The sequence below is a fragment of the Hyaena hyaena genome, unplaced genomic scaffold (assembly GCF_003009895.1).
Source record: "Hyaena hyaena isolate Hyena2069 unplaced genomic scaffold, ASM300989v1 scaffold_218, whole genome shotgun sequence".
NCBI lineage: Eukaryota > Metazoa > Chordata > Mammalia > Carnivora > Hyaenidae > Hyaena > Hyaena hyaena.
Genome location: NW_024080851.1, coordinates 1,969,045 through 1,987,825, shown reverse-complemented (window position 1 = coordinate 1,987,825; position 18,781 = coordinate 1,969,045). Strand labels below are relative to the sequence as shown.

The window sequence follows — 18,781 nt, the reverse complement described above, 5'->3', positions numbered from 1 at the left end:
GCCCGCGGCAGCCCCGCCCGAGGGCCGACTCGGGGCTCTACTGCTCTAGTCTGGGGGCGGGGCCGGCGCGCGGCGTCATGCATATGCATGAGCGGCGCGGCGGCTCCATTGTGCCCTCGGAGCGGGCGGCGGCGCGATGGCGCGGGTAGCGGCGGCGGCGGCCCCGGGGCGGCGGGCGGCGCGGAGGGCGGGCTGAGCGCATGGAGCGGTGCGGGCCGGGGGCCGCGGCGGCGAGGGGCCGGGCCGGGCCGGGCGGAGGTGAGCAGGCTGGGTGGGCAGGTGCGGGCTGCGGGGGCGGCAGGTGCGGCAGGTGCGCGCGGCGGGCAGGTGCGGCGCCCCAGGCCCGGCTCTGCGGCGCCTCTGCCTCGGGGCTCCTGCCAGGCTGAGGGCGTCCCCGCCGCCCACCTGACGCCCCTGCCGCGTGCGTGTCGCGGTCTTGGGCCAAGCGGCCCCGTGCGCGCCGGGCGACCCTCACCTGAGCCTTTGTTGGGGCCGGAAGCCGGCCGAGCGCCCGAGGGGTGTGCGCGGCCCCGGCGACCTCCTGCGCGGGAGGGTGACCCCAGCCCTCGCCCCACCTGGCTCCGCCGCCTCCGCGCCGCGCTCTGGCCGGTGGGCTCGCCTTCCGGACTTGCCCTGGGCCGTGCGCGCCCACCATCCGGCGACGTGGGACCCGCGCAGGTCTGCTCCGGGTCGGCGACTCTGGCTGACCTTTCAGCCGCCGGCCGCCGCTTCCGTGGGGACACCCCTTTCCAAACGGGACGCACGAAGCTCAGGCGGGAGGGTGTCGTGCTCCCCTGACCTGCTCCCTTCCTCCTCTTTCCCCCTCTGAGCTGCTCCCAGCCTCCTCCATTCTACCCCCTCATGACCTGCTCCCTCCCTGCCCTGGTCCCCTTTCCCCACAGCCCTGCTCCCCTTTACTCCCCCCGTACCTCCCCCCCACACACACTTGTATTCTCCCTGCCCTGCTCCCCCTTTCCCTCCCACTTGCTTCCCTCCTGCCCTGCTCCCACCTCTGCTTTGCTCTCTTCTTGATAGTTGCAGGACATCTATGGCCATGTCTGTAAGTCGTTTGTTTTATCTCAGAAGATTTCGCAGGGACCTACACAGAACATGTGACTGGATCTGTAAGACGGTGGTGGATGTGGAGAGGGTGAGCACAGACTCCCCCACCAGACCCTGGCTTGCTCGAACCAGGAGCCTCTCCTGAAGAGGTTTGAGGGAGGTGACAGGACTCATGAGGGGGTCTCACCCAGTGGGGTATTGGCCTTGAGGACTTGCCATGCTCAGGGGCTAGTTGTGGGCTGGGGTTAGAAGAATAGAAGTCAGGGAGGAGGAGGAGATGATGAAGGACAGGCAGGATGGCCTAGGGAGGACTCCCAGGGTAGCCAGCCTTCCCCATGGCATGTGCACTAGTCGCTACCCCCACTACAGAGGTCAGGGCTGCTAGCATAAATGCTGTTGTGTCTTTCTCTTTCCTCAGCCCTGGGGTGTCCACAAGGTACCCATTTTATACATTGTAAACCAAAGCTCAGAGTATTGAAACCATGTAGCTGGTCTTTGAGATGTCTGGTGTCCGGGTCATTCATAAATGCTCCTTCCTGGGTGTTTGGACGAACTCTGGCACTTAGCTGGTCAGTGTTGGGGCCTCACACATAGACACCGGAGCACGTGAGACCACACCTCGTGCTGCTGCATTCACTGGAGCCGTCGTTTCTACCTCCTCTGAGCCCATTTGACCCTGGTGTCCCTCGGGTTGGGGACTTGCCCTGGGACCACGAGCTCCCTGCTCTGTGACGGTGGAGTAGGCCTGCCTTCCCGGGGTCAGGTGGCTTGTCATGGGGCGTGCCACCCCTGGGTGACCAGGCAGCGGGGACAGGGTGGATTGGAAAAGGCTGACCCACATTAACGTCTGCTTTTGGTTGGCATGGAGGAGCCTGGGCGCAGCTGCTCTGAGGCCCTGGGGCAGGGGTCCCGAGTGGGGAGTTTTCTGGAGGAAATGTGACCCGACCCTAGAAAGCCGTGGCGCAGAACCAGAACCAGGGTGGTTCTGCCGAGGGGTCCCAGCTTCCTGCTGGCACTGGGGCTCAAGCCCCACAGGCCTGCACCAGCTTTCCCAGCTCTGCCTTTGGAGCCAGGAAGTGGGAGGAGGGTCTGCACTCAGAGGGCGCCTCTCCCTTTGTGGGGAGCAGCAGGTCATGGGGTGCCCCGCTCCAAGTCTCTGGGCCTTCTCAGGGAGGAGAGCAGACTTGGTTTGGCAGGAAGTCACACACACACCCAAGCACCCAGGCGTGCAGGAGGCTCAGGGGGGAACTGGAAACGTCTGTGGTCTTGTCCACAGCAGAGAAGTCTCGGGGGTGGAATTCCCCGGCCCCATGTGATGTAGGAGGCCGCCCGAGGCCCCTGCCCTGCCTCCTCCTCCCCGGCTCGCTGGGGCTCTCAGACTGGGGTCCCCTTGTCAGCAGTGGCCTGACCCTGACCTGCAAGCTCGTTAGAAACAGGAGTCTTCTGGCCCCCGCCCTCCAGGTGAGTGTGATGTGCAGAACTGGAGGCCCTGAACAGTTGTGGGTTGTGAATGGAGCCCCTGTGGCCCTGCGACCCCGTCCCAGGCAGGGGGCAGAGTGGGCCCCGCCAACCCAACCAGCCTGGGCCAGGGGAGGATTGCCGGTGGCTTCTCTATGGGGAGAGCAGGAGGTGGGGGAAGTTTTTCAAGTCAACTTTTATTTTGAGAGAATCCTGGATTCACGTGCAGCTGTGAGAAATCAGCCTGCATCCTTTTCCCGGATTCCCTGGCGGTGACGTCTCACCAGACGATGGCCACATCACACCGGGACGCTCTGGGGATACAGATACAGATAGCTCCTTCCCTACCTTCTTCTGTTTGCACCTGCTTCCCTCCTCCCCACCTGGCACTGCGCTCTGCTCCTTGCTTCTCTGATTTCATCATTTCAGGAACATTACATAAGGGGAATCCTACCGCGTGTAACCCTTGGGGACTGGCTCTTTCCACACGGCGCAATCCTCTGGGGATTCCTGGTTGCTCTTCCTTTTCATGCCCCTGGGCTGCAGATGCCCCGTGGCTGGCTAACTTCACTCGAAGGGCTTCTGGGTGGCCACTCTGGGGCTGCTCGGAGGAAGCTGGTGTCAACATGCACGGACGGGGTTTTCTGTGAACGTGAGTTTGCGTTTCTTGGAGATGAACGTGCGGTCGCCGGGTCGCCCGGCAGCTGCATGCTGACCCTCAGGAGACGCTGCCAGACTGGTATCCAGGGTGGCCGCGCCATTTTCCAGCCCCTCCATCACCTGCCATCCCCAACACTTGGCGGCGTCACTGCTGTAGCCACTCCAGTAGGTGCGTAGCGTGGCCTCCGTGTGGTGTGTGTTTGCACATCCCCGGTGGCTGTGACTTCAGACGTCTGTCTCTCCCTGGGCTGGCATGCAGTCTGGACGACCTCATTGCTGAAGTGTCTCTGTGTCCTCTGCCCATTTTCTAGCTGGGGTGTTTCTTTTTCTTTGCAGTTTTGAGACTTCTTTATATATCCTAGATACTAGTCCTTCGGCAGAGATGCGGCTTGCGGGCAAACCTGTCACTGTGGAGCTGGTCTCAGCAGGGTCTTTTCCAGATGGCATTCCCTCCCTGCCCCCATGAGGATCACACTGGTGTCACATCTAAGGGCTGTATCCTTGGTTCTAGATCTGGAAGAGTTTCTCCAAAGGCTTTACCGTTTTTTGTTGTTAATGTACGTCTGTGGCCGATTTCAAGTTCATTTCTGCACATGTGAAGTTTAGGACTTTTTGGTTTTGCTCATGGGAGCCCCACATGTGGGTTGCAATGCCGTGTTTCCTCCGGCGCCTGGTCTGTGCCCTCTGTGCTCTGTTGCATTGACCTGTTGGCAGGTCCGCCCATCCATATCCACAGTGGCCACATCTCCGCCCTGGAGTTGGACGGTAGGGAGTGGGGACGCTGGCTTGGCCGGGCGGTCTTGGCTCCCTGGATTCCCGGGGCTGCAGCCTTCTGGACCCACTGACTCCTGTTTCCAGAGTGGGACCTGGTTTGGGTGGGGAAGGAGAAGCACGTGTGGAGGGGGAGCAGAGCCAGGTACGAGGCAGACCTGCCAACTATTCCCCCTTCCCTGCCACACCACCCCAGCCCTGGCTCTGCTGTGGCTCCGGGACCCACTTAGCTCATGAGGTACTCAACGGCGGGAAGGGCCGAAGGCAGAGCCACCCGTGTCACAGTCCCCACTATACACTTCTCTGCTCTGGGTCCCTGCTGAGGGGCCTCTAGGGCTACTGACAGGTGACACGATAATGTGGAGGTCCCTGGTCAGCACTCAGGAATGGGTGTGCCTCTATGGTCAGGTCAGGCGGACATAGATGCACAGGGTGGCCCTGGGGGTGCCAGTAAGGGCTTGGCCTTGCTTTTGGGGGTGTCAGGGCATGAGTGCCTAGTTCTCCCTCATTTTTCTGAGACAGCAGTTGGGGGTGGGGGAGTGAGCGTCACACCATAGGAGGACACCCCTTGCACGGGCACATGGGTCCCATGAAAGTTCGCCAGTCACTGCCGCTGTGTTCCCGTTGGCCCCTCGCCATGTCCTTGGGCATGTGCCAGCCCACTGCCCATTGCTCCCTGTGTGTGCACCCTCCCCTTTGGGGACCTCTCAGTGGGTGTCACCATGGCCTGTGGGGGTCCGCTGTGCCTGGCCCTGTGCCCATGTCAGCCCTCGAGGGGCCACCAGCCAGGGGTGCGCAGGTGTCCTGTACTTCCTCCCCCAGGCCAGGATGGAGGGTGTCCGCTGGCTGACCTTGCTCAGCCCTGTTTACCGGAGCCCCCTCCCCAGAGTGGGCAGGCTGTGGAGCCCGAGCAGACGATGGCTGCCGGCTGGGCCCCCTCTGTTCTTCTCCACTGGCTCTGGCCTGGGGCCTTCTTGGGGGATTCTGGCACTTGGGTGCCGGGAGTTCCCTGACTTCTGTGGAGAGCCAAGCCTTCTTGAGGGAGGGTCCTGTGAAAAGGATCTGGGTTCAGAAAGCCTACTCCATTCCAGAGGCTGTGAGTAGCAGGGCCTGGCCAGAAAGGGTTAATGCTGGCCTCCGGGCTGGGTTTGGGGCTGCAGAGGGCAGAGGCTTGTCAGGGTGGGCAATTCAGGATGAGGCTGCCCCCCCATGGTGGCCCTGAAACCCCGGTGTTGCCCTGTCCTCTGTCAGAGCAGAGCAAGGGGGCCTGGCACTGGGGGTTCCTGGCCCCCTGCCAACAGTCCCCGGCCACCCCACCTCCACTGATGTCCTCCTCTGTCCCTGCAGCCAGAGCAGCTGAGTCTCACGTAAACAGCAGCGAGGGCCACTTCCTGCTACCTGCAGACCTGGCCTTAAGGCTGCTCCAAAGCCAATGAACCCCATGCACCCCGTGAAACCCGCCCTGCCCCCAACGCCGCACAGGTGAGTGGAGTTCCTGCTGCCCTCCCTTCTCAGGCCTCAGGTGCAGGTGGGGTGACAGAGCGGGACCTCTCTGCCCCAGGTCGACAGCCTTCCCAGCCAGGGGCCTTGACACCTGTCACCTCCTGACCTGGGTCTCTCCACCCACCTTTCTCCTTGCAGTGATGGTCCATTTCCTTATGAGGCGGTGCCTTGGCAACAGAGTGCCACTCAGCCAGCAGGGTCGCTGTCTGTCGTCACAACCGTGTGGGGCGTCGGCAACGCGGCACAGAGTCAGGTGAGCCTATGGCCCCCGAGAGCCACCAGAGCCCACCTAGACCTCGGACAGGAATGGCGTTGGGCTCCCTGACTCTGCCCCATGCTTGTAGATGCGTCCCTCTCCCACACATGCTATGAGACTTCCTCCTCCGTCTTTGGTCCTCCGCACCCCTGCTCTCTTCCCCTCCTTCCTCCCTCACCTCTGCTCCCAGCCCCTCACTGCCAGGCCTCTCCTTTGGAGCCCTTTAGAGCGACTGCATGAAGTGAGTCATCCACATAGTTCCCACTGGCAATTCTTGCCTCGCAGGTTTTGGGGAACCCCATGGGCCCTGCAGGAAGCCCCCCCGGCAGCTCTGTGATGCCTGGCATGGCAGGCAGCGGGCCTGCCCTGAACTCCCCACAGTGCCTCGGACAGCAGGCATTCGGTGAGGGTGCTGCCAGCAAGAGCTTCGTGCAACAAGGGGTGTATGGCCGCGGGGGCTACCCCGGGGGCCCTGGCTTCGCTGCTGGGTAAGCAGATCCCTTACCCATTAGGTGTGCTGGGACGCCTCTGGGTACGGCGTTGGCAGTCTGGCAGGGGCCTAGGGCTGCATGAGCCAGTCTGTGGAGGGGCTTGTGTGTATTGCTCCCGCAGGCTCCCATAGCTGACACGGGAGCATTAGACAAGAACGGGGCCCCTGCAGGTGCCATGTGGCCCCGGGGCGACAGGCAGGGGTGCGCTTCTGAGCCAAGCCATCTGTGTCTCTCACAGGTATGCGGGCGGCCCCGGGGGGCCAGGGGGCCTGGGTCTGCCCTCACATGCCACGCGACCCTCCACCGATTTTACTCAGGCGGCAGCGGCGGCTGCGGTGGCTGCTGCTGCGGCCACCGCCACGGCCACCGCCACGGCCACCGTGGCTGCCCTCCAGGAGAAGCAGAGCCAGGAGCTGAGCCAGTACGGAGCGGTGAGGGCCAGCCGCTTCTCCTGTGCAGCCCACGTGTGCTGGTCTGGAAGGCAGTGACCAGTGGGGCAGCCTGGGTCGGGGAGTGGGGATGTGCACATAGCAAGATGAGGGATTTGGGGGGCGGTGAGGAGCCATGGGGGCAACTGGGCAGCATCCACAGTGGTGGGGGCGCTGAATGGCTCCTCTCTTCTCTCCCCAGATGGGGGCCGGGCAGGCTTTTAACAGCCAGTTCCTGCAGCATGGAGGTCCCCGGGGACCTAGCGTCCCTGGCAGCATGAACCCTGCCAGCATGGGGGGGCTGCTGGGCCCCTCTGGCATGAACCCCATGGGCATGAACCCCACCCGGGCAGCAGGCATGGCACCCCTCTATGCAGGGCAGCGCCTGCCCCAGCACGGGTACCCTGGGCCTCCGCAGGCGCAGTCACTGCCCCGACAGGGCGTCAAGAGAGCCTACTCCAGTGAGGTGAGCGTCCATTCTTCCCTCAGCCTGAGCTCCGTCCAGAGCCGCGGTGAAGTCGGGCATCGGTGTGACAGAAGCGGCCATGCCTGATGAGGCGGGCACCGCGTCCTCCCTGGGACCTGGTTTCCCTGACACCTGTCCCCCTGGCATTCTGCCTCCTTCAGGTTTATCCAGGGCAGCAGTACCTGCCAGGAAGCCAGTACGGGCCCAGTGCCACCCAGTACACGGCTGGCGCCGGGCAGCCCCCTGCCCCCTCCTCCTACCCTGGGCACCGGCTGCCCCTGCAGCAGGGCGTGGGCCAGTCCCTGTCCGCCTCTGGCCCCGCAGGACTGCACTACAAGGTAAGCCTGGCCCTTCCAGGCCTGCCACAGCCCCTGCTGAGCCCCATGCACTTGGAGACCAAGCAGTCAGGAGCCTCACAGGGGTCCTGATCAGGGCAAGGATCCAGTTCTGAAAGGGCCTTCTGAGATTTGTGTGTCTTGTTGGAGATTGGGTGTAGGGAGCAGTACGCAGGCTCTCAGGTCACTCGAATTCCGTTGAGGAAAAGTGTGTCTTCTCCCTCCACCCACCGTGGAGAAGCCCAGCGAGGCCTGCGGAAGGGGTGGGGGAGGTGTTTCTTCAGCTTCTCTGTGGCTCTCCCAAACCTTTGTGACTTGGGGGGTCATCTCGTTTTCTACAGTAGCTTTTTTTTTTTAATTATGCAAGCAATACATGCTCCCCGCAGATTACATGGAAAACCTCAAAAGCATACAAAGAAAACAGGCCAGTGCCGCGTACGTGGTGGGCTCCCTGCCCCCACCCTGCTCCCTGAGTCAGGCTCAGGGGTCCGGGGGCAGGCAGGCTGGGGTCCCAGGTGCTCACAGTGTTTTCTCCTACAGCCCGCAGAGCAGTTCAATGGGCAGGGTGCCAGCTTCAACGGGGGAAGCGTCAGCTACAGCCAGTCCGGCCTGAGTGGGGTACGGGCACATGGGCGGGCGGCTCCCAGGGCGGGAACGTGGAGAGGGCACCCAAGCAGCAGGAAGTGTGGATGGCCAGCCAAATAGCCCTGGAGCTGCCCCCTGCCCATTTCTGTTGTGACTGGTCTCAGCGGGTGCTTCGAAAACAAACTCCGCCCCCCACCATCCTGGCTTGACTGTTTGCTCAACCCCACAGCCTACCCGTTCCATCCCTGGCTACCCCAGCTCCCCACTGCCTGGGAGCCCCACACCACCCATGACCCCCGGCAGCAGCGTCCCCTACATGGCCACCAGCCAGGAGGTCAAGTCTCCCTTCCTGCCGGACCTCAAGCCCAGCGTGAGCTCCTTGCACCCATCCCCCCCTGGTGAGTGTCACCTGCTCTCAGGACGTTTGGGCAGGGGTCCCAGGACTCCGGAGTCCTGCAGGGAATGTGGAGGGTAGGGGGACCTTTAATTTTCTCTTTTAGTCCTAGAACTCTGTGCACATCTTTTCAAGGTGTGGGTCTTCTCCCTAGAAAAATACCCATGCACACAAAGTTCTGTGTATAATTCCAGGGGATTTATGAGCCTCCTGAGGTCCACTCCTGGTTAAGAGCCCCCTGCTCTGGGGGAAACCACCACGCAGAAGCTGGGGTCCTAGAACCCTAGCTCAAGCACAAGGGTGATGGGGGGTGTCTGTTTACACACCTCTTAAGCCTCGCACCCCTTCTGAAAGCACAGGAGCACCCTCTCTCTGGGTTGGGGGCATGTTCTCCAGTCATAAGGGGACACGGGGCCAGGTGATGGAGGCAGGACAGAGCAGTGAGACACCAAGATCCTGTTTCTGTTGGGGGTGATGGCTGGGCTCAGGGCCCCCAGGGAAGATTCCGCCAGCACCAGCCAGAGGCGGGGGAGGCGGGGAAAGTGGGACCGGGGCCCTGCTGTGGGGGTGACCGGCTCACAGGACGGTGGCCTGCTCCTAGGCAGCGGCTCTGGTGATGAGCTGCGGCTGACCTTCCCTGTGCGGGACGGGGTGGTCCTGGAGCCCTTCCGCCTGCAGCACAACCTAGCTGTGAGCAACCACGCCTTCCAGCTCCGGGACTCGGTCTACAAGACCCTGATGCTGAGGTGAGCGACCTGCACCCTGTCTAGCTGTGCAGCCCTTGTGGGAGGCCCGCAGCCCTTGTGGGAGGCCTGGCTCCACCTAAGGCCCCTCCTCAGTGGCTCTGCCTTGCAGTGAGGCTCCGCCCCACATTGTGGCCCCACCCCTGCCCTTCAATGTACCCGCCCCCTCTGCCATGTAGCCCTGCCCCACCCCACAAGGTGCTCCCCCACCCTCCGTGAAGCCCCAGTTCACAGCACCTGCTCAGAGGCCCGTCCCCCGCAGGCCAGACCTAGAGCTGCAGTTCAAGTGCTATCACCACGAGGATCGGCAGACCAACACCAACTGGCCGGCATCGGTGCAGGTCAGCGTCAATGCCACCCCGCTCACCATCGAGCGCGGTGACAATAAGACGTCCCACAAGCCGCTGTACCTGAAGCATGTGTGTCAGCCCGGCCGCAATACCATCCAGATCACGGTCACGGCCTGCTGCTGCGTGAGTGCCTCATGGGCCACAGGTCTGGCTGTACCTGTCCTCCACTCCCCACCCCACCCCCTGACCAAGAGAGGGACCTCCCTGTTCCCTGGTGAGGCCTTGCTCACTGGGGCCTGGCGCTGTGGCTGACCCTATATGGGGCAGTGGGCCAGTCCTTCCCGAGGCGGGGGGCTGACCCTGAAACCTCCCCAGCTGGGGGCTCCAGGCAGGCCCAGGCCCGTCATGGACACCAGGGTGCCGTTCACAGGGTGCACGGGGGGCTCTCGGAGATGGGGCTCTGACCAGCAGTGGACAGCTAGTACAGGATGTGGGAGTATAGGCAGCCCCGACGGGAGGACCCCGGCCACGGCCCCTGACCCACCTCCCCCTCCGCAGTCCCACCTGTTCGTGCTGCAGCTGGTGCACCGGCCGTCCGTCCGCTCAGTGCTGCAGGGCCTGCTCAGGAAGCGCCTCCTGCCGGCCGAACACTGCATCACCAAGAGTGAGTGACCAGCTGGTGACCAGCCACCACACAGCACGTCCCCACCTCTGACACGGCTGGGGGCTCTGGGGGCAGTGGCTGGCCCGGCTTGTGACCCACCACAGGGCAGGTCCCCACATCCAACGCGACCGGGGGCCCTGGGGGGTGGGGGCAGCAGCCAGGCTGGCTGGTGGCCCCTCACTCCAGTCCTCTCCCTGTCCTGCCAGTAAAGCGCAACTTCAGCAGCGGCACCATCCCCGGCACCCCTGGGCCCAACGGAGAGGATGGGGTGGAGCAGACGGCCATCAAGGTGTCCCTCAAGTGCCCCATCACCTTCCGCAGAATCCAGCTCCCTGCCCGAGGTCACGACTGTCGCCACATACAGGTGGGTGTTCTCAAACTTGTGATGTGGGATGGTTTTCAGTCGACCCTCCACCAGCAGGTGACCGTACAGTGGGTGGGTGGGCAGGCTGTGCGGGCCGCTCCTGTGCTGAGTGCTTAGCATGGTGACCCATGCGAACCTGGCTCATGTGGCTTCTCAACACATATGTACCTCAGCCCGAGGTCGCGCGGCTTGATCGCGGGGTGCGGCCTGGTTGCGCCCGGCCCCCGTGCAAGAAGCCATTTCTCCTGCTCCCACAGTGTTTCGACCTGGAGTCCTACCTGCAGCTCAACTGTGAGCGTGGGACGTGGCGGTGCCCCGTGTGCAAGTGAGTGCCTCAGACAGTCCTCCCGGGATCCCAGGCACGGGCACCAAGGAGACCCCAGGTTTAAGGGGACACAGCGCAGATGTGCGGATCAGGGCCAGACCTCATGCACAGTCAGTTCGTGCACCGTCATCTCTCATAGAATTGCTTTATGTGGGATCACCTCACGCGGGGCCCCTTCATGCCGTGTGGCCTCAGGCAGAGTGACAAAGCCAAGAAGTGTGCCCGAGGCCGCTGAGCCACATGCCTTTGGTTTCCTACAGCAAGACGGCACTGCTGGAGGGCTTGGAGGTGGACCAGTACATGCTGGGCATCCTCATTTACATCCAGAAGTAAGTGTCTCTGTGCTGCCCGCCCACCTCAGGGCAGGGCGATTCATCCAACCCGAGTCAGCTGCCCACAGGTTCCATGCCACCCGCAGGGTGGTCACAGGCGTTTGAGCAGGAGGTCTGCTTAGAAGCAGGCCCGGGGTCTGGGAGCGGTGGCAGGGACAGGCAGTGACCAGCCACATGTCCCTGCCCAGCTCTGACTACGAGGAGATCACCATCGACCCCACGTGTAGCTGGAAGCCGGTTCCTGTGAAGCCCGACACTCACGTCAAGGAGGAGCCGGATGGGCCAGTGCTGAAGCGATGTCGCACCGTGAGCCCCGCACACGTGCTCATGCCCAGCGTGATGGAGATGATAGCGGCGCTGGGCCCCGCCGCTGCCCCTTTCGCTCCCCTGCAACCCTCCTCGGCCCCGGCCCCTGGGGACTACCCCGGCCAGGGTGAGTGCTGTGGGCCAGTGATCCGCGCGCTCCAGACCAGTGTGCTGCGGGCCCTGTGCCTGGGGGGACTCCTAGGGACCTGGTGGGGTAGGTACAGCTGTGCCATGGGGACTGGCAGCAGGACCAGCAGTGGGGAGCGGGGCCTCTCAGCTAGAACGCTGCTGGGGCCCGCCCCATGGCCCCCACGTGTGGGCATGCCTGGGTGAAGCCGTCTCCCCCATGAAGAAGAGAAATGCTGTTTCTTGTAAAACCCAGAGCTGCCTGCAGGAGGGCACTGGGAGCCTGGGCCACTGGCCTGCTCCCCCGGCCGCCCCACCAGCACCAGCCCTCAGGCCTCACAAGAAACGGGCTCTGCTCTTAGGTTCCAGCTTCCTGGGACCCGGGACCTTCCTTGAGTCCTTCCCGCCCGGCACGCCCAGCACCCCAGCCCTTCCTGAGTTCGCCCCAGGGCCACCCCCCGGTTCCTACCAGGCCGACATTCCCAGCAGCCTCCTGACACCGGAGAAGTCTGCCCCCTGCCTCCCAGGCCAGGTCAGTGCCTTCTGTGGGGTGGAGAGCTGATTCCAGGGGCCCCCGGGGCCATTCTACCTGGTTCTTGTCTCCTTCCCCAGATGACGCCAGCGGGTCACCTGGACCCAGCACACAACCCAGGGCCTCCTGGGCTGCTTGCCCCCAGCCTTGGAGGGCCCCCAGGGCCCCAGCTGCACCATCCAAATCCTCCCCCAGCATCCCGGCAGCCCCTGGGCCCAGTGAGTTCGGGCCCCATCGGCGAGCTGGCCTTCAATGCTACCACAGGTGTGATGGGGCCCCCCATGTCCGGAGCGGGGGAGGCCTCGGAACCAGCCCTGGACGTGAGTATAGGTCCCATGCCAGGGAGCACGTGGGAGCTGGGGCTGGGGACGGCGTGTCCATAGTCCCCAGGGTCCACATTGCATCATAGAAGGGAGGGTCCTGACACCCCAGTGACTTCGAAGCCAGGACAACTGGTCAGATAGTGGCAGCTCTTTCCATGGTGAGCGGCAGGCACCTGAGTAGCCATGGGGTGACTGTGCAGGCAGTTGGCTACGGGGACCGTGCAGAGTCCTCAGGAAGATTGGGCTTGCAGATGACCACACCGGTTTGGTGTAAATCAGTGTGTAAACTGCAAGTAATGGTCTTCCTGGTAAACCAAACTCCCTGAAGTTCAATGGGAGAAAAAGCTCAAAGCCAAAAATCCCAGATGCTGGAAATCCCACTTCCTGCGTTTGCCCCGTTCACATCGGGGACCCCGCATGGCCCCGTACCTGCCCCCTAGGGCAGGCCCTTGTGTCCCAGGCTGTCCTTGGATAGTGTGTGTAGAGCGAGTCCTGGTCAAAGAGCAGCCTTCAGCAGGGAGAGGCCTTGTGCAGGCTGAGGGTGCTCAGGCACAGGGTCCCGTGCAGGGGTGTGGTGGACCTCAGGCCAGAGCTGCTGATGGCTTTGCTTTGTCCCCAGCTGCTCCCAGAACTGACCAACCCCGAGGAACTGCTGTCCTACCTGGGCCCACCTGATCTCCCCACAAACAGCAATGATGACCTGCTCTCTCTGTTTGAGAACAACTGATCCTGTTGCCCCCACCCAGCTGGTGGGGACATGCCCGCAGATGTCACCACGCCTTGCCCCTCCCCACCCGGCCCCCTGGACCTCAGAGGCAGCTGTGCTGGGTGGAAGGGGACCTCGGGCACCCCACCCCCGCTCTCTGCACTGCTCAGCCCCGCCCCGTCCACCACTGCCACCCCTGACCCTCGCTGGGCCCCGCTCTGCCCCGTCCATATACACCTGCATCCCGGATCTCGCGCCTCGCCCCAGCCCCAACCCCAACCCCGCCTGCTCCCGCCAGCCTGCATCCTGTCCGGCGTTGACCCTTCTGTTTCAGTGACCCCATGGCTCACTGGCGAGGAGCCAGGCTGCCCTGTCCTGAGCCTGAGCTCGCAGTGGGGGTGGGTCCCTCTTCCCACCCGAAGCTTCAGGCGAGGGCCCTGGGGTGGGGCCCCAAAGCACAACAATGTACATACTGTAGAGACACTGAGCTGTGGGCGGCAGGTCCCTCCCGCCCTCCTGGGTGCAGACGGTGGGCGGGGGGGGGGGGGCGGCCACAAGCCTTGTCCCCTGGGGTGGGCACTCACACCCAGTCTGTGCAGACTCTCCAGCGGGCTGCTCCCCAGGGCCCTTTTCCGTGAACGTGAAGAATCGGTCCCACTGTGTTTTTTAGAACTGCCTCTCCCATGTCCACCCCGGGGCCAGGCCAGGTGGGGGAGGGGGCCTCTGTACCCCTGGCCCCAGGCCGAGTTGTGTCCCCTGTGTGCCCGTCTCTATTAAAGGACTCCTCGTGGTGGGCCTGGCCAGTCCCTCCTTCGTGCACGACCATGTCCCTCCCGTGGGCGGGTCTCCACTCCAAGCCGCGACCTGGCTGTTCCTGCCTCGCGGTAAATTTCCTTGTCCCTGGAATTTTCCAAGTTGGCTTCAGCTGGAGAACTATTTTGTGAGGTGTCACCAGGGCCAGGAGACACATCTGCCACCATGTCACGGTGCTTGTGCGTGCCTGAGGCAGGGAGCCAGGGGTCTGGGGAGAGGCTGAGACTGAAGGCCTGGCTGACCTTAGACACCAGCCCCAGGTGGCCCGTGGAGGGTGACCCTGGGCTCCTGGGTCTGCAAGGCCCTTCTGTCTGTGTGCCGGCTGCCTGGCTGGTCGGCTGCCTGGCTGGCCCTTTCCTTCCCGCCCCTAGGGTCTCCCTGTACAGCAGGCCTGAGCCCTGTGGTTGGGGAAAGGGGGAGCCAAGGGGTACTGGAAGCTCATGTGGGACGTGTCCCAGCCCCAGGCCGCTTTAGCCATTGGCATCTTGGGACCCACAGTGGGGGCCTTAGCTCTGCCTGCAGCCTGTTCCTGGCTGAGGGAATAGGAGCACGACCCCAAGTGGCAGCATCTGACAGTGCTGTCCCTCTGGGGGTGCATTGAGCAGGGTGGTGCTGGGCAGAACGGAGAATCCAGAGCTGAGCTGCAAGTGGCTCGGGGTGGGCGGGGCCGGACGTGGACTCCCCTCAACGACGTGGGGTGACAACAAGGTCCAAACGTTCACACAGTACATGCCATCTTCACAAAGCACGACACCAAATCCTGTTCACAGGATTCCTATGTATGTGATATGGTTCCGGGGGAAAGCGAGGGCTCACTGGCCAGTGCTTCCTGGGTGAAGAGGGAAGGGAGAGCGCCGACCTCATCCTCCAGCAGAGTGGCAGCTGCCTGTCCCCTGTACTTCATCATGTCCTTGTGTCTGCCACACGTGCAGTGTGAAAACAAGCTGGCGGGACTCAATGGACACGGGGACCCCTCCCCCCAGCTCCTCTCAAGTGCCTGGGGACACTCTGTCTGAGGCCATAGGACACGTCTCCATCACTTAAAGAGACTGAAATCCTATGAGGTGCCTTCTCCGAGCCCAGCAGGACAAGGCTATGTGTCACCAACAGGGTTCGGGGGGTTGGGGGGGACACTAGCCTTCCAGGGAACAGCAGCAAGCCAGAGGTCAGACAGCCGCTGCAGCCCAAGGGGCAGAGGAGGCATCGGGGGCAGAGCTACAAAGTACTTGGAGGCCAAGCAGGCATGAAGAGGCAACAGCGAAAGCGGCTTCCGAATGGAATTTGCTAGCTGCGAACAGCTCTCCACACCCCAATCCACACATGAAGAAACTTCTAGAAACCAGTCCAAAGCTGCAGACAGGAGGAAATCAAGGCCCGGGCCGAGGAGGCCGGAAAAACAGGCAAGGGTCCGGGTACATGCGTGTCTCTGAGAAGAGTCAGGATGAGCTGACGTGGAGTCTGACCGAGTGACTGAGGTCAGCAGTGGGGCCAGAGACTGCCGCCAACGTCACAGAGAGAAGACTGACTGACTGCCAAGTGCACGAGTCCCCGGTGGCATGGGGACTACAGAGTGGGCGCTCCAGCAAGGACACAGGGCCTCTGGTCAAACCCCCTACATACAAGGGGGTCCCAATGCAGCTCAGTGGGTTAGGAGACATTGCAGGACTCTTCCCCCATCTTCACCTGTGGGAGCCCCCTCCCTGCAGTGCGCCCCCACCTCACCCCCTCCCAAGCTGGGCCAGCCATAGGGACCCTGATGGGCATGGTGAGAGGAGCCAGGACACCAGGGACCCTGTTGAAGGGAGGGTCCAAGGACAGGATCACTTTTTTTTGTCTACTTTTGAGGTTGGGAATCACTGGCTGCTTGCCCAGTCTAGTTTTTAAAGTTGGTGTGCGTGAATTGCCCAGATGCTAAGTGCAGTGGGCTCCTTGAGGTGACACAGCGTCACTGTCTCTGTCCTGCACAGCCACCCACCCGCCACTACCATGCCTCTGTCAGTGGACATTGGCTTGGTGTGGCCTTGGGCCTGTGAGAGGGTTCAGGGGGCTGCACCCTCTTGTTAGCTGCCAGGCACCCAGGCTGATGCCTCCTGGGCTGTGACAGGTGGGGGGTGTGAGCTGACCCTCCTCCCAACCTCCACACCTTGGCTCCTCCGGCTGGGCCCCGTTCCACTCAAACCTTTTCCGAGTGCGTTTGCCATGGCTTAGGCTGCGAGTGATCGGGACCAGCTTGGAAGGGAAGGATGCAAGCTAGCCATCCTGAAAGGGCCACCAAGTGCCGTGGGGACAGCCGGACTCGTGCAGGCACAGCGCCGGAACGGACTGTCCCCTTGGAGAGTCCCGTTCTGCAGAGCGGCGGCTGCTGGGGAGCAGAGGCCTGCCTTTCCAAGCCCTGCTCTCTCCGGCACCCCACAAGGCCCCGGCCACCTGCTTTGCAGTGGGGTGGGCTCTGGCTGGCCTGGCTAGGGGATCACAACCAGGGCGGGGTCAGGAACGCTCCCTGACACTGGGAACAAGTACCAGAAGTACCACAGCCTCTCCCAACCTGCACCTGCCACCCAGACTGCCAGCCAGAGACATACAGGCTTCTCATCCTACCAAATGCAAGCTCTGCCTGCCTTGCCCCTGCCCCAGGGACACCTGTTTCCAGAACAAGTTGGGGCGCCTGCTGTGGCCGCTGCTCTCCCCATGGCTGCCTTTGCAGCTGATCAATCACAGACAACTCGATAGTGATCATTTCCTGATGCTTTATTTAAAAAATTTTTAACGTTTTTATTTTTTTGAGAGAGAGAGAGCATGTGCACATGGAAGTGGGGAGGGGCAGAGAGAGAGGGAGACACAGAATCTGAAGCAGGCTCCAGGCTCTGAGCTGTCAGCACAGAGCCCGACGCGGGGCTTGAGCCCATGAGCCATGAGATTATGACCTGAGCAGAAGTTGGATGTGTAACCGACTGACCCGCCCAGGCACCCCCTGATGTCTTATTTAAAAACACTCCCACCTTTGCTAAGTTAAACAGCACACCGAGTACCCACACAGCCCTCAGGTTTGGTGACTGTCAGCATTTTGCACCCTGCTTTCCTACCCCCGTCTTTCCCACGTAGCTGCATCTTTTACATGCACACGGTTAGTCACTGCCAACTTTGGGAAGTCAGTTGCAGACGAACTCTTGGTCCCTCAGCACCTCAGCCTGCATCTTGGAAAAACAAGAATGTTCCCTTATGTGAGCACGTTGGTCCACACGCCAGGGTGAGCTGCAGCCCCACAGTGACGTCTCGATATCCCAATGCCTTTTACAGTTTCTAACAACCGAGACTCAGCCAAGGCTCACATTTTTTGTCTGGTGACTGTGTCTACACTCTCTCCAAGAGAGAAGAGTCCTTGGCTTTTTTCCCTCATGCTGATGTTCCGAACAATTTGGGTGAGTTGCCTCACGGAAAGGCCCACATTCACCTGGACGTGTGGTCCTGGCAACGCTCACTTTGTCCTTTGCCCCGTGTGTCCTGTTGGCTCAAAGGGACGTCTACAGCTTGCCTGAATGCTCTTAGTCAAACAAGCCTTGGATTTTTTTTTTAATGTTTTTTATTTATTTCTGAGAGAGAGACAGCGTGAGCAGGGGAGGGTCAGAGGGAAAGGGAGACACAGAATCCGAAGCAGGCTCCAGGCTCTGAGCTAGCTGTCAGCACAGAGCCCGATGTGGGGCTCGAACCCACAAACTGTGAGATCTTGACCTGAGCCGAAGTCAGACCCTTAACTGACTGAGCCACCCAGGTACCCCAGACAAGCCTTGGATTTTAAGTGTCCTTCCTCAAGACCATGAGTTCCAATGGGGGTGAGGACCAACTTTTGTGTCCAGGTTTATCCCAAAGCCAGCAACGTTTGTCCAAGAGATTAAGCAGGGGTGAGGCCGTGGTGCCCAGGAATAGGCCCAGGGCCAGCTAAGCACCCCGCACCCCGGCTGCTGCCCGCTTATGTCTCTCCAGCCAGCCTGCTGCTGTCTGGCTGAGGCCCTGTGCCCTGCAGGTGCGCCTTAGGATGGCCGGCGGGCGTCCAGTGAGCATCTGTCCCCATGGGGACTGGGGGCAGGGTGATCCCTGGTGGCCAGGGTCCCAGCACGGGCCCGCACTAGGAGCCCCTCCAATAGCATGGGAAATCTCTGTACGAAGCTTCCATTCAGTTTTGCTGTAAACCTACAACTTCTAAAAACTGTCTATTTACAAAAGTTTCTTAAAAAGTTGGCATTTTACATATTATGTGTAAATACCAAATACAAATTCTTAATTATTGTCGTTGACTTTATTTTTTATTTTTTAACATTTATTCGTTTTTGAGTGTGAGCAGAGGAGGAGCAGAAAGAGAGAGGGAGACACAGAATCTGAAGCAGGCTCCAGGCTCTGTGCTGTCAGCACAGAGCTCGACGTGGGGCTCGAACCCACATACCTCGAGATCATGACCTGAGCCAGAGCTGAGCATTTAACCCACTGAGCCACCCAGGTGCCCCGTCACTGACTTTAAAACAAGCAAAATGGCCTAAACAGGTGGGAAACAGGAAGGACCCCTGTAAGCACGTGTATGCCCTGCCCACGTGGGTCCCCCAGGGGCTGAGGCCTGGGCTGCCAGCAGGTGCAGGGCCATTTGGAAGACCGTGGCCCTGGGTGGCATCCTTCCGGACGCTGGGGCCACATAGGCTCCTTAGTTCCTGCCCATTTTCTGAGCCTGCAACCCCAGCCCTCCCACTGAGCTGAGTGTGACTGGATCAGCCTAACTCAGCCAGAGCTGGTTTCCGCTGGTATGTAAACACAATTTTTGGCTAGTAGATACGTGTTTTTTAAAGTTCATTCATTTATTTT

At 61.7% G+C, this 18,781-nt stretch overlaps 1 protein-coding gene across 7 annotated transcripts; it reads left to right on the top strand.

Annotated features, from left to right (window-relative positions):
• Nucleotides 1-217: 217 nt before the first annotated feature.
• On the top strand, nt 218-13,915 carry ZMIZ2 (zinc finger MIZ-type containing 2). 7 transcript variants are annotated; one of them, XM_039242975.1, is made up of 20 exons: nt 986-1,150; nt 2,342-3,349; nt 5,299-5,433; nt 5,593-5,707; nt 5,996-6,198; nt 6,440-6,632; nt 6,832-7,095; nt 7,257-7,433; nt 7,971-8,048; nt 8,245-8,413; nt 9,011-9,155; nt 9,415-9,625; nt 10,001-10,106; nt 10,313-10,470; nt 10,728-10,795; nt 11,056-11,124; nt 11,316-11,560; nt 11,922-12,091; nt 12,172-12,411; nt 13,034-13,915. In XM_039242975.1, the coding sequence occupies exons 3-20, from the start codon at nt 5,384-5,386 to the stop codon at nt 13,139-13,141; spliced, it is 2,769 nt and encodes a 922-aa protein (XP_039098906.1). In that variant the 5' UTR covers nt 986-1,150; nt 2,342-3,349; nt 5,299-5,383; the 3' UTR covers nt 13,142-13,915. The 7 variants fall into 7 exon arrangements, with proteins under 7 accessions (XP_039098910.1, XP_039098906.1, XP_039098905.1 ...); XM_039242974.1 differs by having other exon boundaries at nt 2,339-3,349; XM_039242976.1 differs by having other exon boundaries at nt 986-2,523; nt 2,950-3,349.
• Nucleotides 13,916-18,781: the final 4,866 nt, after the last annotated feature.

Bases quoted from the DNA above. Each gene is read 5' to 3' on its own strand.
- ZMIZ2 (XM_039242979.1), top strand. From the start codon at position 5,384: ATGAACCCCATGCACCCCGTGAAACCCGCCCTGCCCCCAACGCCGCAC. The intron at 7,434-7,970 runs GTAAGCCTGGCC...TTTCTCCTACAG, and splicing joins CCGCAGGACTGCACTACAAG to CCCGCAGAGCAGTTCAATGG. The intron at 10,796-11,055 runs GTGAGTGCCTCA...GGTTTCCTACAG, and splicing joins TGGCGGTGCCCCGTGTGCAA to CAAGACGGCACTGCTGGAGG.